The 27,550-nt window shown below is 41.3% G+C and overlaps 3 protein-coding genes and 1 long non-coding RNA gene across 4 annotated transcripts; 2 read left to right on the plus strand and 2 right to left on the minus strand.

The window, feature by feature from the left end:
- Window positions 1-336: 336 nt before the first annotated feature.
- On the plus strand, window positions 337-8,550 carry LOC111609433 (pumilio homolog 3-like). The gene is made up of 18 exons (XM_023337898.1): window positions 337-407; window positions 1,476-1,572; window positions 1,643-1,801; window positions 1,877-2,048; window positions 2,131-2,206; window positions 2,643-2,736; window positions 2,816-2,882; window positions 2,988-3,162; window positions 3,246-3,349; window positions 3,441-3,519; window positions 4,412-4,510; window positions 4,921-4,974; window positions 5,067-5,147; window positions 5,407-5,549; window positions 6,182-6,404; window positions 7,289-7,376; window positions 7,501-7,591; window positions 8,030-8,550. Exons 2-18 carry the CDS (start codon window positions 1,500-1,502, stop codon window positions 8,157-8,159), a joined length of 1,908 nt encoding a protein of 635 aa, XP_023193666.1. The 5' UTR covers window positions 337-407; window positions 1,476-1,499; the 3' UTR covers window positions 8,160-8,550.
- LOC102235001 (pumilio homolog 3) lies at window positions 1,500-8,159 on the plus strand. Its single transcript, XM_005815057.2, has 17 exons — window positions 1,500-1,572; window positions 1,643-1,801; window positions 1,877-2,048; window positions 2,131-2,206; window positions 2,643-2,736; window positions 2,816-2,882; window positions 2,988-3,162; window positions 3,246-3,349; window positions 3,441-3,519; window positions 4,412-4,510; window positions 4,921-4,974; window positions 5,067-5,147; window positions 5,407-5,549; window positions 6,182-6,404; window positions 7,289-7,376; window positions 7,501-7,591; window positions 8,030-8,159. Exons 1-17 carry the CDS (start codon window positions 1,500-1,502, stop codon window positions 8,157-8,159), a joined length of 1,908 nt encoding a protein of 635 aa, XP_005815114.1.
- Window positions 8,551-9,649: 1,099 nt separating the features above from the next.
- Window positions 9,650-17,870, minus strand: LOC102234739 (potassium voltage-gated channel subfamily V member 2-like). Its single transcript, XM_005815056.2, has 9 exons — window positions 17,640-17,870; window positions 16,350-16,487; window positions 15,600-15,778; window positions 14,933-15,104; window positions 12,455-12,646; window positions 12,127-12,381; window positions 11,215-11,331; window positions 11,012-11,137; window positions 9,650-10,098 (listed from the first exon to the last, which is right to left on the minus strand). The coding sequence occupies exons 1-9, from the start codon at window positions 17,781-17,783 to the stop codon at window positions 9,778-9,780; spliced, it is 1,644 nt and encodes a 547-aa protein (XP_005815113.1). The 5' UTR covers window positions 17,784-17,870; the 3' UTR covers window positions 9,650-9,777.
- A 6,685-nt stretch (window positions 17,871-24,555) lies between these two features.
- LOC111609444 lies at window positions 24,556-26,427 on the minus strand. Its single transcript, XR_002753121.1, has 3 exons — window positions 26,399-26,427; window positions 24,798-24,844; window positions 24,556-24,648 (listed from the first exon to the last, which is right to left on the minus strand). It is a non-coding gene; the product is annotated as an uncharacterized LOC111609444 (long non-coding RNA).
- Window positions 26,428-27,550: the final 1,123 nt, after the last annotated feature.

The following is a 27,550-nucleotide window of genomic DNA, read 5'->3' on the forward strand; positions in this document are numbered from 1 at the left end:
ACCGATAGAAATAAATATACAGGACCGGGGGGAAAAGGTGGGATTCGTCATTTTTAACGTTATCTGTGCGCATTTTAGAATATTAAAGCGCAATGAAAACCTCCTGGTTTTTCCACCAAATATTGATCTCTGAACTCTTCCTGAGTTAAAACATTAGTATTGCTGTTTCTAAATGAATATGAACTTGTTTTCTTTGCATTATTATTATTTGCAAAGAAAACAAGTTGCTTTGTTGCCTGTGAGCGTGTTAACAAACAGATAAAAGTAGAAAGGGAGCTTCAAATACACTTTTTGTGAAGGCAGACATATTTTGCGACAGCGACAGATTACTTACGGCTTTGTCGTAAACCGGAACGACAACAAGACGCATGGGACGGAGTTGAAACAACGTGTCGTACAGCTGAACTGTAAGTTATTCATTGAAAACGTGAAATAATTTGTTACTTTCAGTTGTAATGTATTGTAAACTATTATCTATATTTACACTTATGGTTAGAAAGCGACAGAACGAGCAGAATGTGATTACAGGACACGGTTTTAGTCAAAGTGTTGCTGTTTACCGAGGGATTCCTCAATCAAAGACGTTACTGACTTCTATGTTACAACACTGTCACAAACTCCAATACTTTATTTTTTTGTCTCTACTGCTTGCTTGATGCCATTTGTTGATAAATATCCAAACGTGTATTATGGATATAGCGGCTTAAAACGGGAAATATTTTCTGTTCAACGATTCGCTGCGGTGGGAATAAAGTCAAAGGACGTGAAATAAACCCTGCATGTAGAGCATCTTTAATCTAAATATTTTATCCAAAAATACTTTATTTATCACTAGAGGAAATTAAATGTTGAAGTGATTCATGGTATCTAAGGATTTCAAAGAGTCGTTGTGAAGGATCTGCTGTAGCAGTCAGTTTTACAACAAGTCTGAAGAGTCCTCTGATTGAAGACTGTTGATGTATGATAGTTTCATGACTGTTGCGAGATGCTTACAGCTCAGTTTCCAGACATGAGAGACAATATGTACATTTTATTAAATGACAACAAAGTCTGTTTGTCAGTATTCCCTGGTAACATGACCTGATGACACCATCAGCTGTTAGCAACCGATTTTCCATCCATCCAACAATTTCTCATCCATCAAATTGACTTTGTGTTTTTAATTTAAAGAATTATCTTAACATGAACTGGAAACTCTTGAAATTAAGCATTTTAAAGGTCTATTTCATTTTTGGAACAGAAAAAAAGATGTAATTTGAAGCTGTTTTTGCTTTTTAAAAGCGCCCTATACCGGGATCTGCTGTAAAACTGAAACCTTCCTGAAATCCAGCATAGCTTGAATGATTCTGTCCTTAAGCTAACAGGCTTATTAAACCAGAACCAGTGAAACATTCCTTCAGTCAGCTGTTGCTTTGGATTAAACTGTGTTTTCTTGATGAACCTGCAGGTGAGTTTTGTTTCTGTTTTCCTCTCAGTGTTTCCGTGGATCCCGCGTCACCATGGCAGCCAAACCCCAAAAGCCGTTCTCCTCCCAGCCTGGACGAAAACCGTCATTCAAAGGAAAAGGAAAAGGTGAGACATGTGTCAAATTAACAGGAGTTACACTCTTACATTCAGGTTTGACCTTGTCGACTCGTTCCAGACTTGGCGGGGACCAAATTCGGAGGGAAACCTGGAGCGAAAAAACCCTTCAAGCCGTACAAGAACACAGAGAAGAAGAGCAGACCAGGAAAACCAAACGATGGCAGAAAACCAGGTTTCTCTAAAGCTGAGAAGAGGAAACGACCAGCAGGGGGCGGCGGTGAGTTTACATTCTTGTTGTAGTTGTGTTTTTGTCGGACAACAACGTTTGAGTCGTGTTTGCGTCTGCGATCAGGTCCGCCGGCGAAGAGGGAGAAGAACGGCAAGAAGCCGCCGACCACAGAAGAAGAGCTGAAGAAGCGACTGCAGAAGAAGAGGGAGCTGAAGAACAACCGGCAGCAGGCGGAGAGGAAGGAGATGTTTGACATCATCAGCCGCTGCAAAGCAGTATGGGGGAATCTCCGGAGGTACGGCGTTCTCAGAGAGGAGGTCAAAGGTCAGCTGGGTTTCCTCCTGATTCCAACTGATGGCTGTTGTTTGGACCAACAGGAAGAAATGTGACACAGAGCAGAAGACGAAGCTGATGAAGGAGCTTCATGGACTGATCCGTGGGAAGATAAAGCAGGTTGGTTGAAAAAAAACAAAACAAATTAAAAAAAATTAATGGAAGATAATCACTAAAATAATTGCAAAATTGATCTGACAAATTCTGTGCAGCACGTCTTCATCTCCTTCCAGTTGAAGACTCAGTTTCTGATTTTGCTTCATATTTTTTTTACATTGAAGTTTTATAATTGGGGCGACCAAAACTGTAAACATATAATGACACAAAGTTCATCCAAGTCCTGAAAATAGGTCATATTTTATGGCAATAACTGATTTGAAAGGGTCAAAAACGGCGGCCATCTTGAAAAATGACTGTCATTCTGAAAGTCAAGTGGCTGATGGGAAATATGGAAAACATACGACCTGAGAGATGGTCATGCTAACGCTGCTGCTCAGACTCAGATTTCTGTCTCTGTTAACGTTGTTCTGATGCGACGGCGCTCCTCTGCCTGCAGATGGCGTTTGCCCACGACTCGGTCCGAGTCCTCCAGTGTTTCATTCAGTTCGGGAACCAGAAGCAGCGATTTGAGGTGTTTGAGGAGCTGAAAGGTAGGCGCCGGTTCTGACCCGCTGCAGCTCTAAAATAAAATGAAATAAAATAAAATAACCGATCCACCGTCCTCTGCAGACAGCGTCCTCGACATGTCCAAGTCGCCGTACGGGAAACATGTGGTGAAGAAGCTGCTGATGTACGGGTGAGTCAGACTGGACCGTTCGGTTCTCCCCCGGTTCCGACTGAATTAAAACCCCCAAAAACCCAACTACTTCTTCTTCTTCTTCTGGTTCTCCTTCCCGCTCAGGAACAAGGAGATGGTGGCCGCCATCATCCAGTTGTTCGGTGGTCACATTCGCAAGATGCTCCGCCACGCCACCGCCTCCACCATCGTCGAGTACGCCTACAACGACAAGGCGATGCTCGCTCAGAGGCTGATGATCACCGGCGAGCTGTACGGGAACACCTACGCCATCTGCAAGGTCTCACACACACACACACACACACCTGGCGGTCAGCAGGGAGCTCCAGCTGTGCTAACTGATCCTCTCTGCTCGTTTTCCAGTCGTTGGAGCTCAACACCATCGAGAAGGTGTTGGCGGCGAACCCGGAGAAGCTGGAGAACATCCTGGAGGAGACCAAGCAGGCCATCGTGCCGCTGGCGCAGAAGTAAAAGCATATGCACTAAAAAACAACAGATTAATTTTAGTTATGGGTTAGAAAACGAGCAGGACTGACTGTTTCTGCGTCTCTCCAACAGAGAACAGGTCATCAGGCATTCTGTGGTCCATAAAGTCTTTCTGGATTTCTTCCAGTTTGCACCTGAAAAGCAAAGATCGGTGAGCGCCGCCATCTTCCTGTAAAAACCTAAAAATATTTTTGGTGTAATTTCTAGTGCAAATATTTTAGTACACTTTAAATGAGACAAGAGACAAGATTAACAAGTAGCTTGTCAGTAAGATATAGGAACTTATTTTAAGTCAATAGTTCTTTAATATTGATGTAAAAACTGCCAGTTCCACTAGCGTATTATTTCACTTATAACATGGGAAAAATATCTTGTTTTATGTGAAATAATCAGCCAGTAGAATTAGAACTTTGTCATCAATATTCAAGGGGACCTTATGTTAGATTCACATTTTGCACATTTTTGAACCTACAATTTTTTCTCTACTGCTTCTAAAAACATCTCAAGTGATTAAAACAGCCACGCAGATGTTTTCTGGCAATAGGTTTATGTTTCTTGGTGTTTGGAAAATGAGCAGTTTCCAAAACCTTCCGAACGCAACATCTCAGCCCGTTACCTAGCAACCCCAGCCGGTCTTACCACCGTATGTGCTGTACGATGGCTGCTAGTTTTGTTGTTGAGAAACCACTTTCTGAATTCTTGTTGGTTGTGCAGGAGGCTCCACTTCTGCTTATCAAATATGTGTGGTTGCAAGTGTAAATAAAGGTCTTGTGAGTTTATTTGGATTTAAAGTGACAGAGGATGGAAAACAGATTATTCTGAAAGGATGAAAATAAGCAGAACTAAGCAACTAAAATTTCAATATCTAAGAAAGATTTGTGCAAATAGGTCACCTTTAAGAAATTATTCACTTAAAACAAGCTCCTACATCTTACTGAAAAGTTACTTGTAAGTTAGTTTTGTCTTATTTCCAGTGTATTAAGATGTTTGTATGATGTTGGATTTATTCTCTCATGTGTTCTGCCTGCTGTGACTCTGAGCAGGAGATGATCGAGTCCATCAGGGAGTCTGTGGTCTACATGGCTCACACTCACGACGGCGCCCGGGTCGCCATGCACTGCCTGTGGCACGGCACAGCAAAGGTGGGTCCAGATGTCCAACACCTCTACTATTGTTACATAAACACTGTTTACTGTTATTGTTATTATTTGGGATTTCACAATATATCTGCATTTTATGCATGTTTGAGAAATCCTTTAATCTCCATGGTAACCAAAATGCCTGGGTGGACCTGGATGCTAACTAGAAACAACCAATCAGAGCCAGGAGGCGGGTCCCGTTTCTCTGCTACGCTGCAGCTAGCATAACCTGTTGTGAATGCTAATGCTATTTAGCATAGCCACTGATAAAGGCGGAATAAACTGTTTTCCTGTAATACTGAGTTGTTTTTCCATTAACACAATTAGCAACAAGTACATGAGGTTGATTGACAGCGCTAAGTCCCTCCTCCAGTTACAAACTGCAGCTTTAAAGGATTTTCTTTGTTTTGCAGGACAGAAAAGTCATTATAAAAACCATGAAGACCTACATGGTGAAGTTCGCCAGGGTGAGTTCATCGTTGCTGCTGGTAGTCGAATCAAACCATCAGCTGATGATGATGATGATGATGATGATGGTGGTGGACTCTTCGTCCTGCAGGGGGAGTTTGGTCACATGGTTCTCTTGGCGATATTCGACTGTGTGGACGACACCAAGCTGGTCAAGCAGGCGGTTCTGTCGGTACGACCGGGTTCACATTTAGTTTCACTTTATTTTGGTAAAATAACAAGATTACAAAAAAGGCAAGAAAACAAAATATGACTTTACAAAACAATAGTTTACTAAATAAAATAAACAGTAAGAATCTCTTTTCCGCTCTTTTGCTACAGTTTGTTTCTATGTTTTTTCCAGTAGAAACAAACGTTTGTCTCGTAGTCGGCCGTTCTAAACGGGTTTGTTCCTCCTGGACGAAGCTGAATCGTTGCTCTGCTTCCTGCAGGAGCTGCTGTCCGTCCTGCCGGAGGTCCTCGGAAACAAACACGGTAAGAAGGTTCTGCTGTACCTGCTGAGGCCCAGAGACCCCACCCACATGCTGCCGGACATCGTTAAGCTGCTGGAGCAAGGAGACGGCAACGCACACAGGTAACCAGCACTTCCTTTCATTTCACAATAAAAGCTTCTGATTGGTCTCTAAAATATAATAAAACGTTAGTGAGATTAAACCAACGTGACCAAATCTCAGTCATTCTTCTTTCTGTCAGTTTCTACCTTTATTTTCTTCTTTCCCTCCTTGTGTCCTTCCTTGGATTTTTCCTTCCTTTCCTCCTTTGTGTCCTACCTTCCTTTCCTTCCCTGGCTCATTCATTTCTTTGGGTCCTTCTTTTCTTTCCTTCCATCCTTGGATTTTTCCTTCCTTGTGTCCTTTCCTCCTTTTTGTTCTTCTATCCTTTCCTTCCTCATGCCCTTCTCTCCTTTCCCTCCTTGGCTCCTTCCTCCTCTGCTCTTTAAATTCAGGATAAATAAAAATAAACACAAAATAAATTACAGAGTGTTGGGAATATTATGGGATGTTAGAGTCTTGACTTTAGATTTTTGGACTTTTCTGCTCGGCTTCACAGATTTTGTCTAAACCTTTCACAATAAAAGCCTCTAATTCTTCCCAGACAGGAAGTAAAGTTCTGGTTTTAGTCAAACATTAAAACTCGGTCCAGTTCAGTGACCTCTAATGACCTCAGTGACCTCTAATGACCTCTGCCTGTTCTGGTTCTGCTTAGTAAAAAGGACATGGCGACCCGGCGGCGGGAGCTGCTGGAGGCCGCCTCCCCGGCGCTTTTGGACCATCTCCAACTGAACACTGCTGCCATGGTAACGAACAAGGCGGCCAGCGTCACCGTCAGAGACATCCTGGCGTCGGCGTGCGGCGACCTGCGGCCCGCCATGACAGCCGTGGCCCAGCTGGCCAATCAGGAGCTGGTGCAGGGAGGAGTCGAGGGCCAGGTGAGGGGAACCAGTTTCAGTCCCATTTTCTGTTGCTATGGCAATGGTGACATCCCATAATGGGAGGAAACGTCCGAGCTTTATTGGGTCGACCAACACAAAGTGCTGCATCGCTCTGAGGGGGAAATTAATAAAGTTAATTTTGCAACTTAAAAACCTGAAAATAGAGACATGTTTATAAATGGAACCACTTTTACTCTGATTCCACCAAATAAAAACCAGTAAAACCAGTTCCAACAGGAAGTCTGTCCTCCCTTCCTTTATTTACTTCCTTAAGTCCTTGCGTCTTTCCTTCCTAGTAACTTTTCTCCCTTCCTTCAAAGTGTCCTTCCCCTCTAGTATCTTTCTTCCTGTTGTCCTTCCTTTCTTCCATCCTCTCTAGTATCTTTCTTTCCTTTCTGTTGTCATTTCTTCCGTCCTAGTATGCTTTTTTCCTCCCTTCCTTCCCTTCTTTCTTCTTTTCTCGCTTCCTTTGCAGTGCCCTTCCTCTGTAGGAGGAGGAAGGAAGTAATCTTCTTACTTTTCTTTCCTACCATGCTTCCTTCCTTCCTTTTTCTCTAGCATCCTTCCTTTTTTCCTTCCTTTTTTCCTTCCTTCCTTCCTTGGAACATGTCAGAGTTTCTCTGAGAGTTTGGTGAACTTTATAAAGTTTATAAAGAAATGTGCTGAAAGCAGCGTTTCCATGGAGACGAGGTTGCTAAAAAAAACCAGCTGTGCTGAACTGAAAGGTAAAAAAGATCATAAAAATCAACAGGACACAACTGGAAATTTGGTTTTAAAAATCAACTCATTGCTCAGTCGGTTTATTATTATTGTAAGCAAAACGGCTAAAAAGAAAACAAAACGCTTGGAGTCTGAATAGTTTCTTCTTTCTGTTGCTGCAGCTCCACCTGGCCGAACACCCAGCAGGACACCTGGTGCTGAAGTGGCTCATAGAGCAGGACGCCATGTTGGCCGAGAACGGCAGGGAGGGTAAGACCAGCAGAACGTCTCTCTGTCCTCTCTGATGTCTCTGTCTCCTCTGATGTCTCTGTCTCCTCTGATGTCTCTGTCTCCTCTAATGTCTCTGTCTCCTCTGATGTCTCTGTCTCCACAGAGTGCTTCAGCAGGATCTTGGTGGACACGGTGGGGACGGAGACCATGAAGAGCTGGGTCAAGGTCAACCGGGGAGCCATGGTGCTCTGCAGGTCAGCTCTGCTGGTTTACTCTCAAATTTAACAACATCTGTCTGTAAAATGAGTTTTTATTAAAACATTTTTTTTTGCATTTTCAAGTGGTTTTATTGTTGAATAATCCGTCCATCAGTTATATCTGCATATACTTTATAAAAAGGAACAAAATCAGCTTCAGTAAGTTCCACCAGATAGGTGAGCTATGTCTAAGCCTCACATTGTTCCATGTAATAAACCTGTTTTACCAAAGAGTTAAAAACAATTAGCTGAAGCTCATTATCTTTGCAAGACATACTGAAGGGATTATGGAGAACATCTGGAATGTGTGAACACCATCAGAAGAAACTTTATGCTCACAAACAGCTGAAATGACTGGTGCCTCTAATGTTCTTAATTTAGGACTTTTTAATGTGTTGCAGGAGTCTTGTGTTAATGTTTGTTTCCTTTGCTCAGCCTTCTGAACAGCTGTGACGGATCTGTGGCTGCTGAGGTGAAGGCGGCGCTCACCGCCATCATCCCTGAGCTCCGGAGAATCAGCGACCATAAAGGAGCCGAAATCCTGCTGCAAAATCTGAACAAGTAGACGGATGTCTTCAGGTTTTTGTTTTATTACAAACGGACTGCAGATGTTCAAACGTTGCTTCGTTTGGACCATAAGACGTCCAAGACATCGAGGACGACATGAGGAGTGGACAGAGTCGGGAACATTTTGGAGATTTCAGCCATTAATCCTGATCTGCTTCACTGATTTAAAGGATGTGTCGTATAAAAATGACACAAATTCACTTTTTGGTGGGTTTTGGAAAACTTCATAACAGTGGAGCATGAAACCCAAACCTTTCAACGATAACACCAAGACTGCCCAGTCAGCACACACCAGTTTGTGGACTGGTTCAGTCTCTGTTTTTTGTTTTTTGGTGAAATATTGTGATAAATGTTATTAACTGAGAAGAAAATAAAGATTATTGAGATATTCTGGTATTCAGAGTGCTATTATTATTACTAGTGTTGATTAAATATTTTACAACTCAAAAAGTTTCACCTGCTTGTGTAAAAACATGTTGATTTCTCAGGGCGGAACAAATATACAACAAATGACTGAATATATTTAAAAACAAACAGCTTTGAAATTACTTCATTTGGTTTCTGCAGGTTCAATATTTAAATGCTGACCTCTGCAGAAATATGTGCCACAAATCCAAAGTGAAGTTTCTCTAAAATGGAATGAAAAGGATTAAAAATTGTGTAGAAAAATTATATATTTTTATTTTCTGTTTATAATTTAATGGTACTTTCATTTACAAAGAGAGAACATTATTAGCTAATATGCTACAGCCAGAAACAAGAGCTTCATACTAAATATTTAGTTAGCAAGCTAAATGTTTTGCTTGGATATAAATTAGCTTCAAACTAAATATTTTGACTTTAAATAGATGCCTCAGCTAAATATCTTAATTATTTAGCTTCAAGCAATTTTAGTTAACCAACTAAATAAGTAGCAAGCTTAATAGTTAGTTTGGATATACATCCATCTTCCAACTAAATATTTAGTTTGAAACTGGAAACTAAATATTTAGTTAGCAAGCTAAATATTTAGCCTCAAGCTCAATTCTTAGCTTCAAAGATAATATTATTTTGCTAACTAATTGTGTTTACTCTGAGCTAAATATTTAGACTAAAAACTAAAGATTTTTATTACTAAGTATTTTTTTCTAATTTTGCTAAATAGTTAGCAAGCAAAATATTTAGCCTCAAGACTAAATATTTTGCTTGCTAACTAATGATTCTTGATTTGAACTACTTATCAAACTAAATTGTTTAATGCTAAATATTAACTCTAAGCTAAGTATTTAGTTGTTTAGAGGCTAATTATTTAGCTATAAGCTAAACATTTTGTTAGCAGGCTAAATATTTATTTAGTGTAGTTATTTAATATTTAGTTTACATATTTAGCTCCAAACTAAACATTTAGTAATGAATAAGTAACATGGTGACAATATGACTTTGAAAAATTGACCACCATTTTTTTCTGTTATTACAAGCTAAAAAAACCCTCAAATTATTGCTGTTAACTTTTGGCTCTAACGGCACTCCATACTCCATACCACCCCAGCTCATTGCATTTGAGCTTTTGGTTTTTTGCGTGCGTTTGTTTTCTCCAGGCGGGTACAGCTGATGGATGGAGGTTCGGTTTTTGAAGTTTAGTACCCGCCCTCCACTCCGTCGTCGTTGGCGACCACGAACCGTCGCCCTCCTGGTTGCTTCGGCTGAGCGACGTCGTCGCAGCAGTCGGCGAAGCGCTTGGCGGCCCTCTTGATGAAGCGGATCTTCCCCCGCGCCCTGCTGACCATGGCGAACTCGTGGGACTTGAGCTTGGTGTAGTAGTCGGAGAACTTGTTGTAGAGGATGGAGATGGGCATGCCGTTCAGGATGACGCCGAACGAGATGCAGGCGAAGGCGAAGACGCGGCCCAGGTTGGTTTCCGGGAGCATGTCGCCGTATCCCACCGTGGAGATGCTCACCTGGACCAGCAGACAGGAGGAGACGTCCCGGTTTACTTTTATTTCTCTATTAGTCCTAAGGAGACGTTTCTACAGCTTGAAAAGTATTTTTTAAATAAATTTATTATTTTTAGATCAACAGTCTTATTTAAACAATTTCATTTATTAAGGGAACAAAGTTTCATTGATTCCTCCCTTCCTTCCTTCCTTCCTTCCTTATTCCCTCCTCTCTTCCCAGTTTTCTTCCTTCTTCCATTATTTCTGTCCTTCCTTGTATTGTTCCTTTCTGCTAGTCTCATTTCATTCTTTCCTTAATTTCTTCCTTATCTAATTTTGCTCTTAGTGCCCTCCTTTACTTCCTTTATTCCTTGCTCCCTTAATTCATTCGGTCTGGTTTCTAGCCTCCTTCTTTCCTTCCTGGCTTGTTGTCTAATTAATTTCTTCCTAGTGTCCTCCTTTCCTTCCTTCCTCCACAACTTCTTTCTTTGTTTCCTAATTCCTCCCTTCTACCTTGCCTTAATTCTTTACTTGCTCCTTCTTTGTTTCCTTCGTCTCTTCCTAGTTTTCTTCGTTCCTTTATTCCTTGCTTTCCTTCCCTGTCTTATTCTTTTCATGTTAGTGTCCTCCTTTCTTTCCTTGTTTCTTCCTTCCTTCATTGTCTCCTTCCTCTCTTCCTGGTGTCCTTCCTTCATTCCTTGCAAGTGTTTCCCTCCTTGTCTCATTCCTTTCTTCCTAGTGTCCTTTCCTTCTTTGTCACCTAATTCCTTCATTCCTTGTAAAAGTTCCTCCTTCCATGTCTCCTAACTTATTTCCTTCCTTCAATGCCTCCTTTCCTTCTTCGTACAATAAAAACATCCTGTAAGTAAAGCGACCTCTGCTCTAGCTGGTGGCAGCGATCTAACGGTCTAGTCCAAGCCTTGTGGAGCGGACTCACCGCGGCCCACCACCAGGCGTGAGGCATGGAGGTGAAGTTGGTGTTGTAGACGTCGTGCTCCACGCTGTACACCATGGCTGAGAACATGAAGATGCCCATGGCGATGAAGAGCAGCAGACAGCCCACCTGCAGCGACAGGGCAAGACGTGAATCACCAACAACAACCAAACCGGGTCTGGTCCTCACGTCGTTTGGATCCGGACCTGCTGGTAGCACTGCCTCAGAGTAAACCCAAACGCTCTTAACCCAGTGGAGTGACGGGCCAGCTTCAGGATCCTGAAGATTCTCATCAGACGCATGATCCTCAGAACCTGACCCACCTTAGGAGGAAAAACACACAGAAGATCCAAGATTCAAAAAAATCTGGAGCATCAGCGGAGGACACCGCTAACTAAAAGGTTAGCTTTACTAACGCTAATGCGCTAATCATAAACAATACTTCAGCTAATACTTAGCGAAACACCAACACAATACATTTAGTATTTAGCTGAAACTGATATCAAAGCGCAACACCAACCCATTATTTAGCAGAACCTAACACTAAATCGCTACACCAACACTGTCTGTATTTTACTGAAGCTAAAGCTAAAATGCTTCTCTAACACAATATTTAGTGGAAACTAATGCTGAATTGCCACACAAACACTGTCTGTACTTAGCAGAAGCTAACGCTAAAGGACGACACCAACACAATCATTTTTAACCGATACACCTACAAGGTATTTAGTTGAAGCTAACGCTAAATTGCAACACTAAAATTATAATTATTAAATTCTAATGCTAAAGTGCTAAACCAACATGGTATAAAGTGGAAGATAATTCAAAAATATTACACCAATTATTTAGCGCAATGAAATATTAAAATGCTTTACCAACACGGTATAGCAGAATCTATTGCTAAAGATTCAATTCAAATGATATCTATTATGTTATATCAATTATATATATTCAAATTATATCTTATATCAAACTTTATGTAACTGAAAGTTTACAAAACACACAAGTAAATTAGCGCTTTAGAATGAAGCTACATGCGCTAAATGTTTTCAAAGTTAGCTAAAGTGCTAAAAGAAAATTAGCTCTGCTGTTAGCGGATTAGTGTGGAGTGCTGTTACCTTGCCGACGCGTGCGACAGTCTCGATGTCCCCGGCGTGGCGGTGGACGTCCTCGTCCTCGAAGCACTCCAGCAGCATCTGCAGGTAGTGCGGCAGGATGGCGACCAGGTCCACCGTGTTCAGGACGCTGCGCATGAAGCACTTCAGGTCCGGCGTGGAGACCAGCCGCAGCAGGTACTCCAGGGTGAAGAAGGTGATGCAGAGCGTCTCGATGCCCTCGCCGTAGAACCGTCCGCTGGGCTGGCCGGACGGCGTCTGCAGCAGGTCAGAACCACGGGTGAGCCAGAACCGGTTCAGGACCGTTTCCTTCTGGGTTTAAATACCGTACCTTGTACTGCATCTCGTCCACGGTGTTGAGCGTCATGGCGACCAGGGAGACCAGCACGAAGAAGGAGGAGGCCACGCCCATCAGCTTAGCGGTGATGGAGGAAAACGGTTTCTCCGTCAGATTCCAGATCTTCCTCCGGGTCGGGCCGAAGGTCATGTGATCAAACATGGCGTCGCTTTCCTCCAGCTCCAGCTGCAGGGCGGAGAGACTTACTCTGTCAGGTTCTGACCGTTCATCCAACCGTTCATCCAACCGTTCATCCAACTGTTCATCGAATGGTTTATCCAACTGTTCATCCAACCATTTGTCCAATGGTTTAGCCAACCATTCATCCAACTGTTCATCCAACCATTTGTCCAATGGTTTATCCAACCATTCATCCAACCGTTCATCCAAATGTTCATCCAACCGTTCATCCAACTGTTCATCCAACTGTTCATTAAACTTTTCATCCAACCATTCGTCCAATGGTTTATCCAATGGTTTATCCAACCGTTCATCCAACTGTTCATCCAACCGTTCATCCAACTGTTTATCCAACCGTTCATCCAACTGTTCATCCAACCATTTGTCCAATGGTTTATCCAACCGTTCATTAAACCGTTCATAGAAGCGTCCGTCCGTCCATCCATCCATCCATCCATCCATCCATCCATCCATCCATCCACCCACAGTAATTCATTATGGTTTTCTGTTTGTATTCCATGATGAATCTTCAAAACTTGAACCCAAACCTCCAAAGCTTCCAGCCTCAACAAATCATAGTTGATTTTTATTCAGATTATAATGTGTTGATCTTCAACACTGTAAAATATTTAGTTGTGTTTCAACAAGCTAACATCAACAAAGCTGGTTCTGTTGGACATTTAAAATGTAAAAATCAAAACTCTGATATTTTTATCAAATAGTAATCAGGTCTGACTTTGATTAATTTGATTTGCTCAAAGAAATATAGTTTAATCCCAGTTAAATCATGACAGGTTGGATTTTAATGTTTTTTTGCCTTAATGAATGAACTGAATAAAATCTGCTGTTTGTGTTTCCTCTGGTTATTTTTCTTTTCTTTGTGCTTTAATTTGTGCTGCTGGGGAAACAAAGCGATGCTGTCAGTGAGGGAAACATCTGCCTGATTCTGGGCCAAGAAGCAGATTACTCTGCTGCCCATCTGTCAAGACGACGGCATCATGTGGGTCAGATGGACTCGGGGTCAGGCAGCAGATTACTGACTTAAAACCTCAGGTGGAAAAAATCACCAGCAAAAATAAAGACGAAGAACTGGAACATTATTCTGTTCATGCTCTTATTTTACGGTTCTTTAAGGTTTCCTGCTGTTTATGGTGACGACAAAGTGACACTTCCTCTCTTTCTTCAAGTGTTTTACACATTAAATATCCACTGATCTTTATTAAATCCTACAATTATTTCAACCTAAGCTAAAGCACACAAACGCCAACATTATTTTTTGCTAAAATCCGATCTTTTTTGCCTAGTAATTCATACTAATAATTAAATATAACCACAATCAGACTTACATGTGAATGCAGGAAAGTAGAGTAATTATGGGCGAAACCATTTATGGATGGATTTTAAAGTTATTGTGACAAGATCAGAAGAAGACAAAGGAAGCAGATAAAAAGAAAGCATTGTTATGCTAACGTCGGCTAGGTTTAGCCCTTGTTTACGTCTGAATTTACCGCGTCTGGCTTCTTGTGCTGCAGAATTATGATGCATGTCTCACGTCAGTGACGTAAAAATTGGATAAAATGCAATGTTCTGTTATCTGCTAACTAAATTTAGCGAGTATAATTTAGTTTCCCAGAAGGAAGTGGCAGATCAGAATCTGACTGTTCAGACTATTGGTCACACCTGCCTGTTGTGTCAACAAAACCTTTTCATCAAATTTAAGGAATTATTCACTTAAAACAACAACATACACAAAAGGAAGAACAGGCTGGGGTTGCTAGGTAACGGGCTGGGCTTATTAGGGGTTGCTAGGTAACGGGGCAGTTGCCTGCTGATTTATGACTTTACATTTTGAAGGGTTTTGAAACGGATCAAAAAAACCAGCTGGATTGTTTTAAAACAATTGTGATGTTTTTAGAAGCAGTTATGGATGGATTATAAAGTTATTGTGACAAGATCAGAAGTAGATAAAGGAAGCAGTTGAGACCCAAATAACCCAAACAATGTGCAACAGGTGAATCCTGCACCATTAATACTGTTTTAAACAATACTGGCACATTATCTCATTTATATCAAGACATTTTTCCCTTGTTATAAGTGAATAGTAGATCTAGTACTATGGTACTATTACTATTGTTTCCTGTATCTTGCTGAAAAGTTACTTGTCAGTTAGTTTTGTCTTATTTCAAGATATGTACAATAGAAACTTGACCAAAAAAATTCTTGGTAACGTTGTGTTTTTGCAGTGCATCTGCTGCCAGTTGTTGCAGTTCGAGGAGGTTCTGTTGGACCCACCTCGGCCAGCAGCTCCTTCTGGACCTTCAGCTGCTCGTTCAGCTCGTCCTGCCGCTCCTCAAACGAGATGCGGCAGCAGCGATGCGTGTATTTGATCCTCACACCCCAGTAGTGGATCTCCTCCAGGAAGTGATGCGGACACAACTCCTCCTTAATGCACAGCACTCCGGTTCTGTTGGACCGGTGAGAACCAGCTGTCAGAGTTGGGTAGTAACTATAGTTACATTTACTCAATTATGTTTCCATGAGTCACTTTTTGAGCAAATGTACTTTAGGAGTATTTTTACTACGCTGTACTTTGAGTAAAGTTATTATGAAGTATTTGTACTCCTGACATTTTGGATTTTCTACCCAGTGACTGAAAAACGAACATGTTTAAACAAAAACTCACCAGAAACAAACACCTGCAGCTTTTTGTTTTTGCTTTTATAAATTATTGTCATTTTGGTCCTTAAAATACCTAAATTTTCACTAAACTTTATATTTTGATCTGCCTGATGATGTAATTTTTAAATATTGAATGATTGATAATTCGATGAGTTACTCTGTAATTAAGTAAACCTTTTTACCAAATACTTTTTTAATCTTACTTGAGTAAAATGTTTGGATACTTTATGCGTTTCTGCTAAGTGTAGATTTATAACAGGCGTTTTGTCTTTCATCTGACCTGTAGAAGTTGAAGATGTTGTGGAAAACCTTTGGGTCTCGGTCGAAGAAGAACTCGTTGCTCTGGACGATGTAATCGTCACAGAGGTCCAGCTTCTTGCTGTGGTCCGTGTACGTGGCCAAACGGCCGATCCGGGTCTTTGGGTATCGGGCGGCTAATCTGTACGGCAGGAGGTAAACCTGGGAGAAGAAGATTAAAAAGTTCATGAAAATGTTGGAACAACTGAGCTTTTCTGAGTCACAATCATTAAATCAAAGTATTCTGAACCATAAAACTGCAATTTGCACAGGTAGAAGATTGTAATTCAATTGGCAAGTATGGAATTACAGAAGTGCCAAAAATAAAATACTGATTACGCAAAGAAATGATGAAATTAAAATTATACATTAATTTAATCAATTACTATATAAATAAAATAAACTTTAATTTGAACAGAATAATTAAAAGTGATGCAATACAATACTTTAAACTTTGGTTTTAAATAATGTTATATCTGTAATTTTATCTTTATTATAAAATTTTTTATTTTACTTTGACTTTTGTAATTTTTCTATTAGTTTTGTAACAACAATAACTAATAAAATTATTTGTACCAATATATCAATAATAGTAGCAGTAAGCCTCTGCGTAGCAATAACACTTATTACTATCATTGCAATAATAATGATATTATTAAAGATAATATTAGTTTGCTCAGTTTTTAAGTGGAAAGTAGGTAAGCAGCGTTCCTGCAGGATTTTCTGGAAGTACCGTTCCTCCAACGTTGATGTTGAGGGTCAGGTGTTTGGTTGGAGACATCAGAACGTGAGACGGCGACACCGGCAGCCGGTCCTCCACCTCTTCGCGCTCGTACTCGGCATAAAGGTCGTAGATGTCTCTGCTCAGGTCCTGCATGAGGGGAAACATTCAACAGGAACAAAACAAAACTGCAGTGAAATGTTCATCCTTACAGAATCATGAATAAAACCAGTGAACTGGTGGAAACAACAAAGGTTAGACAAACCTGCAAGCAAAAAAGACTAAGTGGTATCAGACTAGTCAGATTATTCTGTCGATTAATTGATTTGTCTTGTGATTAATCAATTAGCCTGATGAATAAACGATTAGTGTGATTATTAATCATTTAGTTAGGGGTTAATCGGATAAACATCGGCACATTCTTGTAGCAATGGATGCATCAGTAGCTAATAAATCCTTCTAACATCAACATGAAAAGTTCAGCACTTTCAACGCCATGTAAGGCTGATCTGTTGATACATTTTCCCTTCATTAATTAATAATTGGTTACTACAAGATTATTAACAGGATCATTCTTTTGGGTAAAATTGATTTAAAGACAAAGGTTTTGTTTCTCCATCTCAGTTGCAAAATGTTTATATTTTTTCTACAGTTTTGACTTCATTACAGATTTGTGTTCTTTCAGCAATTGGCCTTTTTTGAGTCTATATTCTACAGTTAACAATTGATTACTAAATTAGTTGACAATTATTTCATTTGTCTATTAATCATGATTAATCACTTCAGCTCCACCCTCACTTATTCCATACAAGGTCATTGCCACAAATAAAACAGCTGCATGTGCAAATTAGGTCGATCTTTATCTCATTTGACTATAAAATATCTCAAGAATGCCAAAGCTTTGAGTTTCCCAAAACATGAGAAAACAGAAAAACAAGAAACATTTAAATAAATCAATAAATACGGGAGAGAATCAGGGCCACTGAAGAAAAAAATCTGACTTTTTAAACTAAGAAATTCTGAGGAAAAACTTTTCATTTTGAGACCATAATGTTTTTCTGCAATTAAAAGCTTAAAATTAATAAATAGTTTTAAAGAAAAAAAACTGATCACCACAACAGTAAATCTAACCAAAAAATCTGCAAAATTCTTTGTTTTCAGTCGAATTGAAAAACAAAAACCAGAAATTTTAACAGGCATTTTAAGAATTTTGACATCCAATCTAAGGTTTTGCTTTTCCTGCTTTAGAAAAGAGAAAGATAAACTAAATCAGCAGTTAAATGCTAAATAAAATGATCTGACCTGCATGGAGTTCCATGGCTTGATGAAGGAGCTGATCAGGTCCAGGTGATCGATCGGTTCCTGGAGCTGGTGGTTCTGTCCGCCGGGCTTGTAGCTGCAGAACAGACTCCTGCTCCGAGCCCTGAGGTGGTTCAACACGCTCATCACTCAGAGTGGACGCTTTCCTACAAACATCCAGTAAACCAGACCAACAGAAACCTTCAAAACATCCTGTCCTGAAATCATTTCCTCTGCAAGCAGATCAGACGCGACACTCAGAGAGAAGAGGCCGACTGAGACGATCTGGGTGCTTAAAGTTTTAAATACGGTACTGTTATCCTCTTCTGTCTGTTTCTCTCTCTCTCTCATCCCACCATGTCATCACAAATCTGATGGATTTACAGAGATCAGGAGCTAAACACTTAAATCTTTGAACACTTTATAGGCGTCATTAATCTCGAGTGAAAAAAATGTGCAGGTATGAGTTGAAGGTTCAAATTTGGGGTTTTTGTAGCTTCTATGGTGCTACAAAAGTGTCCTAAAAATACAGAATATAATACAAAAAAAATACATAGTTACTTAAATGTCTCAGATTACAGAGTATTAGGGCCACACTAAGAAAATAAAAATAAAATGAAGTCAAAATTATGAGAATAGAGTCACAGTATAATGAGAACTCAGGTGTTTCCCTGCTTCTGTACACCTGGAATAAATGAATAGGTGATTAACCGACTTCTATAGCAATTACAGGAATGCAATATGAATAAACTGTGCTGGAGTTCGGACTCATCAAAAACATGCAGGACAGCGGTCCCTGAGGGCCAGGGTTGGGGACCACTGCTATATGTCGTATCCACAGACCGGTTTGCTGTTGGTTGGATGTCTGCTCTTTTCTCTTCCTCCTCTGCAGGTGCAGCTTCCAGGTGCATTTCCCTCATCAAGGAGCAGTACTTAGAGGAGAGGATTCCCAGAGCCAGACCCCAGATGGTTTACTACTAGTCGTGGTACTACTGCGGTTGCTGTGCTATCACAGATAATTTATGGTCTCGCTTATCTTTGATCTCATCCTTCCTCATAGGTCCTCAGTGCTCAGCTTCCACACTGATTTTCCAGTCCTATGGTTTTCTTCCTGCAGCATCTGCCTCTCGTCCTCCTCGCTGCTCCTGTTCGGAGCACCTGTAGCTCATCTACAGTCCTCACCTGCCTGTCCACCCACCAACTGTCCGTCTCCTCCAGCCAAGCAACCTAGAAAGCAAACCGATCACTATTCACCCAGTCCAACAGCAAGCAGCCAACCACCGGATCTGTGGATGCTCTGCACCCCATCTTGATCGCCTCCTCTGCTTCATAAAGTAAGATCCAGACTCCCTCCTACGCATAACCACTTATCTTATCACAACATTTAATCATCTCCCTGTCTTCCAGTGAGGATCTGGTGTTGATTTGGTGTTCGCCCTCCTGCAGAAAAGATAAATGAAAACTTTTTTTCTGTTCAATAAAACATGTAACCATGCTGTCCCTGTTGTCTGTAATTGTTGCTTGTGCTACAGTCATCCAGGATTTAAAACACTATATGTTTTAAATCAAAAGATTACAGTCTTCATATGTGGAAAACAAGATGTTGGCTTTGTAAGCTAATCTACTTATGATTAGGTTACATCTACTTATTATGATGTGAATGGTGATTATCCATATCTTGATAAAGGCATGTTTAGCCCTCCATACACCAGTTTTCCTCTTTATCTAATTTTTTTTGATTAGCTTAGACTATATGTATTTGGCAAAGTTATAAATTAGAGATTGCTTCAAAATAACATTTCTAATCTGTTTCTTTTTTGTGATTTGTTATAGAGCAGCAATTTTTCTATTTTTATTCTAACTGCTCCATAACATTTTATGTTAAGAGTTTTTAATCTTTCTTAAAGGATTGTTTTTGCTACACGGTGAGTAATTGCCATAATGTTGAGCAGATTTGTAGAATTAATCCCTCTGTTTCTCTGGAATTAAATTGTGCTCATAATCTGATTAAATTTTCAGATCTACTTTCTTTTCTTTCAACAAATCAGAAAAATGTTTTTTGCACATGAATGTATTTGATACAACAAGATGAATGTGCCAGAATCAGTTCAATTAACTGATATAAAAATCACTTTAATCAAATTAAATGAGATTAAAAGGTTTTCAGTTGAACAAGCCATAGTATCATGAAGCTTCTTTTCTCTATGTGACAGATTTCAACATCTCAACTCTTAATCCCAGTTTGTGACATTTGGTCTCCAAGCAGTCAGATAAGTGGAGATTAATCTGCATGGCAGGAAAACTGGGATGATGAATGGATGAATGCAGCTCTGCCACTAAATAAAAACAACTCATCGGCTCTGATTCAGTCTCAACACACTATCCTAATGTTTAAAAGGCGTTGCCACGGCGACTCCAGTCGAGACGTGGAGATTTGATTTCCTGCAGGAGATTAAAGCCAAACACAGACTGGAGGAAACGCTCACAGTTCTTAGTGGAAACAGACTTTACTCAATTAACAGCAGAAGCATTTGATTTTATTATTACTTTTAATGGACCAAATTCATGATTATTTTAGACTAAATTTGAAAGTGTAAATATATGTAATCAGCCATAACATCAATATGTTGGGCCAAATTTTTATATCTGATATTTAGACTAGATTGTTTCAAGTGGAAAAGTAGGAAAACTGCATTCCTGTATCATTTTTTAAATGTTGATGTTGAGGGTGGAGTGTTTGGTCAGAGACATCAGAACGTGAGACCAGCAGCCGGTCCTCCACCTCTTGGCTCTCGTACTCGGTTTAAAGGTCAGAAATGTCTCTGCTCAGGTTCTGCATGAGGGGAAACATTCATGGGGTCAACGTTCAGCTTGGAGGCAACAGGAACAAAACGAAGCTGCAGTGAAACATTCAAGCTTGTAGAATAATGAGTAAACCCCAATTAACTGGTATAAACAAATTTAGTTAGACAAATCTGTATTTAAATGACTCAATGTTTTTGATTGATTAATGCATTTTTCTGATGATTAATCGATTGTTGTGATGATCAATCAGATTAAAAATTGGCTCATTCTGAAGATTTTTTTAATTAACCACGTTAGCCTTTCTTATACAGTACTATGCATTGAAAGATGCAAATAAACATAATCAAATCACTTTTTAAATAAGAAAATAAAACATTTTATTGCCTAAAATATAATAACATTCCTCTACTGAAAGTTTGATTTTGTAGCAAAGAATGCATCGGCAGTAAAAAAAAATAAATAAAAATGTTTCCAACAACATGAAAATCTCCACTTTCTGCTTGACTTGTCAATACAGTGTGGGGCTCATTTGGTGATAATTTTTTCCATTAATTAATTTGGTAGCCCAAGATGCTTAATAGATTTTGCTAAAACTGCTACTTCAGGAGTACTGGGTAGAACAGATTTACAGACATTTTTTTTTCATCTTATAAGCAAAATGTACATATTTTTAAACTTTATTTCAATCTATCTGGAAAGACTCACAGAGAGAAAAGCATCAGTTAAAAAGATTTATTTGGCACGAAGTTCTTTGGCGCTCGGACACCGGCAGAAGCCATGCAAGCTGAGAATCGCCATGAGCTTGGATGGTCGGCTTGGGGCAAAGCTCAGGGTAGTCTTCTTCCCCCCAAAAGAGGGTGCTGGGCCGAGGCCTTGGCCGGCCGGCTGGTGGCACGGCTGATGACCGGTTGACTAATGAGATTGCCAAGGTATCCGGAACCTGCAGGTTGGCAGAGCCTTGTTAGGCTGATGACCGACCAGCTGATGGGGCCGGCTTGGGTAATTGGGCCTATGCGGAGTAGAGCTGGGCCTGCAGGCTGATGGAGCCTTGTTAGGCCGGCGGATGGCCACGAGTGAGGCTGGAGCGGATATTGCAGCCGGTGTGGTTGCTTGAGCCGGGACTGGCAGGCTGAGGAGCCTGTTGGGCCCGGCCAGATCTCCTGGGCGTGGAATAGATTTTAAGAACAGTGAGTGCTCCACCACCAGTCATTTGTCGAGATGCTTACCCGTAGACAGTGAACATTGGGCTTCGAGCACAGCTGGAAGGTCCGGTCTGATATAGGAGGAGAAGGCTGAGGATGATGAGTGGCCGAGCTGTAAGAGGGAAGCTGAAGGAATACCCTGAATGGCTGCTGACATGGCTGCTCCTATTCTGAAGGAGTGGCCTGAGAAGTGGCAAGGGGGGAGACCGCATAATGCTAGAGTCTGCCTGAGATGACAGATGAACCAGGCGGCGGTCATGGGGAAGCCTTTGGGGGTAAGAAACAAAGGTATAGACAAGGGGCTGAGTTTATGCCTTCTGCATACGAATTTAAACATTGAGTGGAAGGGGCAGAACGAGCCGCCTAGGCGCGCGATGGAGATGGTGCACAGGCCTTTCGCTTTAGAGTGCTTAATGAAGAAGTCATAGTGGTCGGGATAGAATTTAAGATCAGAAATGGTTAGATCTCTAGATGGGTTAAATACTTTGGCCGTGGATGTGAACTCACTCAGTCTTAAGAATCCGTAGAAGGTGAGGAGGAAGGCGCTCAAGAGGAGTGCTTTAACATAGGGAGAGAAAGGACCTCCACGGAGAGCTGCTACGAGGCTTCTGAGTACGGGGAGAGTGATGGGTTTTCCCCTATCAGGAAGATGGAAGCGGTGTTTTGAGATTCCTCTGAGAAGAAGTCTTACTGCGGGGTTAGAGAAAAGGCTGGATGACGTGCTAGGCTGATATAGCTTGGGATAAAAATTTATTCCTGCCAACAGGTTGTGAATGTTTGAATTGACGATGGTTGAAACAGTAAGTGATAAAAGCAAGAACTGAAGTTATACTGATGGCACTAGTATAGCCGGGGGCGTGCCGAGCTGTAATGATAAAATTGTCAGTTACGGCCTGCCATGTGATGCGACGGATGAAAGGCATGATCAGTTTAGAGGATGATAGGGTGAGAAGCTCAGATATCCAGGAGGGGCTCAGAGTAGAACCACTGCTCCTTTATGTAGAGAGGAGCATCCTTCTAGATGCATCTCTGGTGAGGTGCTCCGGGCACGTCCCACCAGGAGGAGGCCCAGGGGAAGACCCAGGACACGCTGGAGGGACTATGTTTCTTGGCTGGCCTGGAAAAGCCTTGTGTTTCCCCCAGAGGAGTTGGAACAAATGGCTGGGGAGAGGGAAGTCTGGGCCTCTGTACCTAGGCTGTTACCCATGCGACCCGACCTCAGATAAATAGAAGAAGATGGATGGATGGATGGATGGATGGATGGATGGATGGATGGATGGATGGATGGACGGACGCACATACATACACTCACATGCACGGTACACATAGCATAACAGAATACAGACAGTAATGTTAGCTAGTTTGGTTAGGTAGCTAGTTTCAAGAAACATGCTCTTTTGCACCCCCCCATGCCCACACACACATAATGGATGTTGACATTGTCCTTTATTGGCATTTCATCATTGCTGTTGTAAAATTGTTGTTGTTGTCATTTTGTTTTAAAAATGTTCTACAAATTGTTCTAAGAAGATTTAAAAAGTGAAAAATTAAAATATTTCAAAAATGAAATGAAATAATTCTTGTGTGAAATAAAACACAGTCGAAAGTATTATACAAAGCATTATTTTGAATAAAAATGATAAAAGTAGAAAAAAATACATTGATTGTAACCCTGGTCAGAAAAGACCCAGTCACGGAAGACTATATAGTCAGTCACTCATGCATCAGAGAGTTAATCTGAGAGATGAGCTCCAGTCTAACACTGCAGTGAGGATTAAAACCGGCCAGACAAGGTGAGGGACGGAGGAGAGGTCACCATCAAGAAGTTTGAACCTCTGCAACAAACTGCATTTTACACTTTCTGGGATTTTTTCTGCACGATGAAAAAATTTCTGCAGGTTCTGAGTTTCAGGTAGAAGTTCTGAATGAAACGGAAAATATTAAGATTTTCCCAATCTATGCTTCAAAGCACTGACATGTGACCTTCATGGGATGGGAATGTTTTACTTTAGATTTCTGAAAAGCAGAACTGACAAATAAAGAAATCTTTTTACCGTAATATTTAAATTTGAACAGAAACAAACACATGAAGAATTATGGCAGCAAATTTACAAAACGAAAATTTGAGATTTAAAACTGACATGTTTAGCAGACAGAAACAGAATGTTCAGTGATTTACGAAAACTGTCCAACATTTCAATGAACTATGACTGACAAATAAAAGGAAAAAAAGAAGAGAAGCAACATCTTGATATTCACAATGAAGCTTTGACTAGAAACAAACAGAAAAACATGTGGATCCTGGAATAATCCTGGAATCATTCCAACTTCCATCTTTAAAGACCTGGAAGAAGAAAATGTTTCCCAGGATTCAATCAGAATTGTTTCACCAAGAAATAGATTGTAGAGACTGAACTATCTGTTCAACAGTGAGAGAGTTTCTCTGACAGGAGGAAAATCTTTAGACTCTTTAGACTCAACTCAGCACAGAAACACTGAGGAACCAGAGTACAAGACCATAAATCCAGGAATCAGAGGTTCAGTGAATGTGGTGTTGAAGGTGTGGAGGAGGATCAGTGAGTCAGAGGAAACTCTGTAGAAGGACAGAATGCCAGCAGGACAGTCCACATACACTGCTACTCTGTTAGAGACAGAGGAGGAGGAGAGACGAGTTTCTCTGTTATTGTGACAGACAGAGTAACCATCATCAGAGCATCTCAGACTCCAGGAATGATCATTCCCTCCAAACCAACAGTCTCTACTGTTTCCTTTCCTCCTTATTCTTCTGTAACTCACTGATATCTCAACTCTTCCTTTCCACTCGACCTCCCAGTAACAGCGACCAGTCAGACCAGTTCTACACAGCAGCTGAGGCCAAACATCAAATCTGTCTGGATGATCAGGATATGACTGAAGCTCCTCCACAGATGTGACATTCTTGTCATTTTCAGACAGTTTGAGTTCTCTGCTCACTGTGTTTGTGTCGATGGTGAGTTGACAGGAATCTGATGGAGAGAACAAACACAATCCAGCTGCAGTTATTGATCATTTATTGACACTTTGATGATGACTCCTGAATGAGTGATGTGACAGTTTGAAGATGGTTGAATGTGAGCTGCTTTGTTGTCATGAATCAGATGAAAAACACACTTACACTTCCTCAGACCTGGTGTCAAGAATGGGAGTCCAGCAGGCTCCACCCTGAAAGGAGGAGTGGGGTCAGACCATCAGTCTCTTTCAGCAGCAAACATGGACATTACATGTCTCTCAGACACACATTGTCCTCCACTGAGACAGGAACAGTCCAACATTTGGATTGCAAACTGCAGTGGATGTAGGAAGGACAGTTGGTGCTGCTGCAGCACAACTCATTTCTCCAAACACAGGAAAAGCTCCAACAGAGAGGAGAAAGGAAATCCCTCAGTAACAACCTGAAGAAACTCACTGAAGCCTAAAAGGACATCAGGAAACTAAGGAAACATTTCTGGAAGCTCAACCTGATTTAATAATCAGCATTAAAATACAATCAATTTAAACTCTGACACAACACCTGGATACCTGTTCCATCCACACTCCCACACACAGATGAAGGAATGAAACACTAAACAGCCCTGCTGCTGAAAACCTGCTGTGCTGTGGCCTCACTGTAATATCCAGAAATGTTGGAATGTCCTGCTGTTGCAATCAGAGGCCAAGAAGAAGCTTCAAGTTCTTCTCCTGTTCAGCTCTACGTTCCTGTCAGAGACTTCAGCTCCTCATGAGGAGAACAACTAAAGCCTGGAACAGACTGACACTAACATCCTGACATCTCATCCCTGAACAAAGCTTTGCAGCATCAAGGTGACTCTTAGCGCCATATATGGACAGATTTCCTCTAAAGGGGGCGGAGCCTGGATTGGAGGAACCAGCAGCAGCTTCCAGGAACAAACCTTGGGAACCTCTGGAGGAGAACATGGAGATGAGATTCCTGCTTTAATCAGTGGATTCATTGATAGAAAACATGACGACTGAAATATCTGAGAGCTGCAGCTCCATTTTCTACAGATCTGCTGGAACATCAGATAGAAATGAAGAATTTCATCATTTCACATCAAATCTGTTCATCTTCCACAGATACAACTGAATTATTGACCTGAACTGGTTCTAAAGGTCTGGATGGTAAAAACATCCATTGTTTTTATGTCTCATTAGTTTCCAGAAAGAGTTGAAATGTTTCAGAAGCTTTTATCCAGCAGCTCAGTAAAGATTTCTCCTCTTTCCAACCTGATTTAGTCCATGAAGCAGAACATCTCTGCTGCTGCAGCAACAGGAGGAAACTTCTCCAGCTCTCAACTTCTACACTCTGACTGCTTGGAAACAGATCAGGGAGGAACAGCCTTTTCTCCAGGCTGCCTCCTCCTGACTCTAGCGCCACCTACTGGCTGTTCACCAGAGGTGGAAAAAGAACTCAAACAATGTACTTAAATAAAAGTACAAATAAACAGACAAAAATGTACTCTAGTAAAAGAACCACATTAACATTTTTACTTGAATAAATATTTTTAAATATTAACAAAATTAAAAATAAAAATTAAATATTAATAATAAACTTCTTGGATACAGAGATGGAAAACTGAGCAGCAACTGAGAAAAGCTGTTACTTTGAGCAACTATTTAGCTTCAAACTAAATGTTTCCCAGCAGACTGACTAAAGACATTTCTCCCTCTTCCTCCTCTATCAGACCTTCTCTGCTCCTGCAGCAGGTTCCTCCATACCTGAGAGCTTCCAGTCTCCAGTGTGGATCCTTCAGTCCAGCCGACAGCAGCTTCACTCCTGAGTCTCCTGGATGATTGTAGCTCAGGTCCAACTCTTTCAGATGGGAGGGGTTGGAGGTCAGAGCTGAGGCCAGAGAAGCACAGCCTTCCTCTGAGACCAAACAGCCTGATAAGCTGCAGACACACAATTCATCACATGATGAGAATGTTGATTTAGAACTGGTCATTTTAATGAGATGAAAAAAGTCAATCAATTGTGCTTAACTTGTCAACAAATTTAAACAGTAATAACACAAATTTCATCCTGTGGGTAATAAAACTCAAATTTCGTCATGGATCAGAATAGAAACATCCTTCATTGTTCCACAGAAGGAAGTTCAGGTTTATCAGTATGAAGTTTAAGGTAAATGGAAGAATGGAAGAATCGTCCTGGTCGTGGAACACTGGACCAGCTCTACACCCTCGGCAGGGTCCTGGAGGGTGCATGGGAGTTCGCCCAACCAGTCTACATGTGTTTTGTGGACTTGGAGAAGGCGTTTGACCGTGTCCCTCGGGGAGCCCTGTGGGGGGTTCTCCGGGAGTATGGGGTACCGGGCCCTTTGATACGGGCTGTCAGGTCCCTGTATGACCGGTGTCAGAGTCTGGTCCGCATTGCCGGCAGTAAGTCGGGCTCGTTTCCGGTGAGAGTTGGACTCCGCCAGGGCTGCCCTTTGTCACCGATTCTGTTCATCACTTTCATGGACAGAATTTCTAGGCGCAGCCAAGGTGTTGAGGGGATCCGATTTGGTGGCCTTAGTATCTCGTCTCTGCTTTTTGCAGACGATGTGGTCCTTTTGGCTTCATCAGATCGTGATCTGCAGCTCTCGCTGGAGCGGTTCGCAGCCGAGTGTGAAGCGGCCGGGATGGGGATCAGTGCCTCCAAATCCGAGGCCATGGTCTTGAGCCGGAAAAGGGTAGAGTGCCTTCTCCAGGTCAAGGGGGGTGTCCTGCCCCAAGTGGAGGAGTTTAAGTATCTCGGGATCTTGTTCACGAATGGGGGAAGAAGGGAGCGGGAGGTCGACAGGCGGATTGGTGCAGCGTCTGCCGTTAAGCGGGCGTTGTACCGGTCCGTCGTGGTGAAGAAAGAGCTGAGCCAAAAAGCGAAGCTCTCGA

Source organism: Xiphophorus maculatus, chromosome 8 (genome assembly GCF_002775205.1).
Source record: "Xiphophorus maculatus strain JP 163 A chromosome 8, X_maculatus-5.0-male, whole genome shotgun sequence".
Lineage (NCBI taxonomy): Eukaryota > Metazoa > Chordata > Actinopteri > Cyprinodontiformes > Poeciliidae > Xiphophorus > Xiphophorus maculatus.

What these genes read in the sequence shown, in the direction of transcription:
- LOC102235001 (XM_005815057.2), top strand. Translation starts at nt 1,500, where the DNA reads ATGGCAGCCAAACCCCAAAAGCCGTTCTCCTCCCAGCCTGGACGAAAA. An exon ending in TCCGTGGGAAGATAAAGCAG is followed by an intron (nt 2,207 to 2,642) that starts GTTGGTTGAAAA and finishes CTCTGCCTGCAG; the next exon opens with ATGGCGTTTGCCCACGACTC. An exon ending in GGAGCCATGGTGCTCTGCAG is followed by an intron (nt 7,592 to 8,029) that starts GTCAGCTCTGCT and finishes TCCTTTGCTCAG; the next exon opens with CCTTCTGAACAGCTGTGACG.
- LOC111609433 (XM_023337898.1), top strand. Translation starts at nt 1,500, where the DNA reads ATGGCAGCCAAACCCCAAAAGCCGTTCTCCTCCCAGCCTGGACGAAAA. An exon ending in GGTGTTTGAGGAGCTGAAAG is followed by an intron (nt 2,737 to 2,815) that starts GTAGGCGCCGGT and finishes CGTCCTCTGCAG; the next exon opens with ACAGCGTCCTCGACATGTCC. An exon ending in TGTGGCACGGCACAGCAAAG is followed by an intron (nt 4,511 to 4,920) that starts GTGGGTCCAGAT and finishes TTTGTTTTGCAG; the next exon opens with GACAGAAAAGTCATTATAAA.
- LOC102234739 (XM_005815056.2), bottom strand. Translation starts at nt 17,783, where the DNA reads ATGAGCGTGTTGAACCACCTCAGGGCTCGGAGCAGGAGTCTGTTCTGC. An exon ending in AACATCTTCAACTTCTACAG is followed by an intron (nt 15,105 to 15,599) that starts GTCAGATGAAAG and finishes CCGGTCCAACAG; the next exon opens with AACCGGAGTGCTGTGCATTA. An exon ending in ACGCCTGGTGGTGGGCCGCG is followed by an intron (nt 10,099 to 11,011) that starts GTGAGTCCGCTC and finishes CTGCTGGTCCAG; the next exon opens with GTGAGCATCTCCACGGTGGG.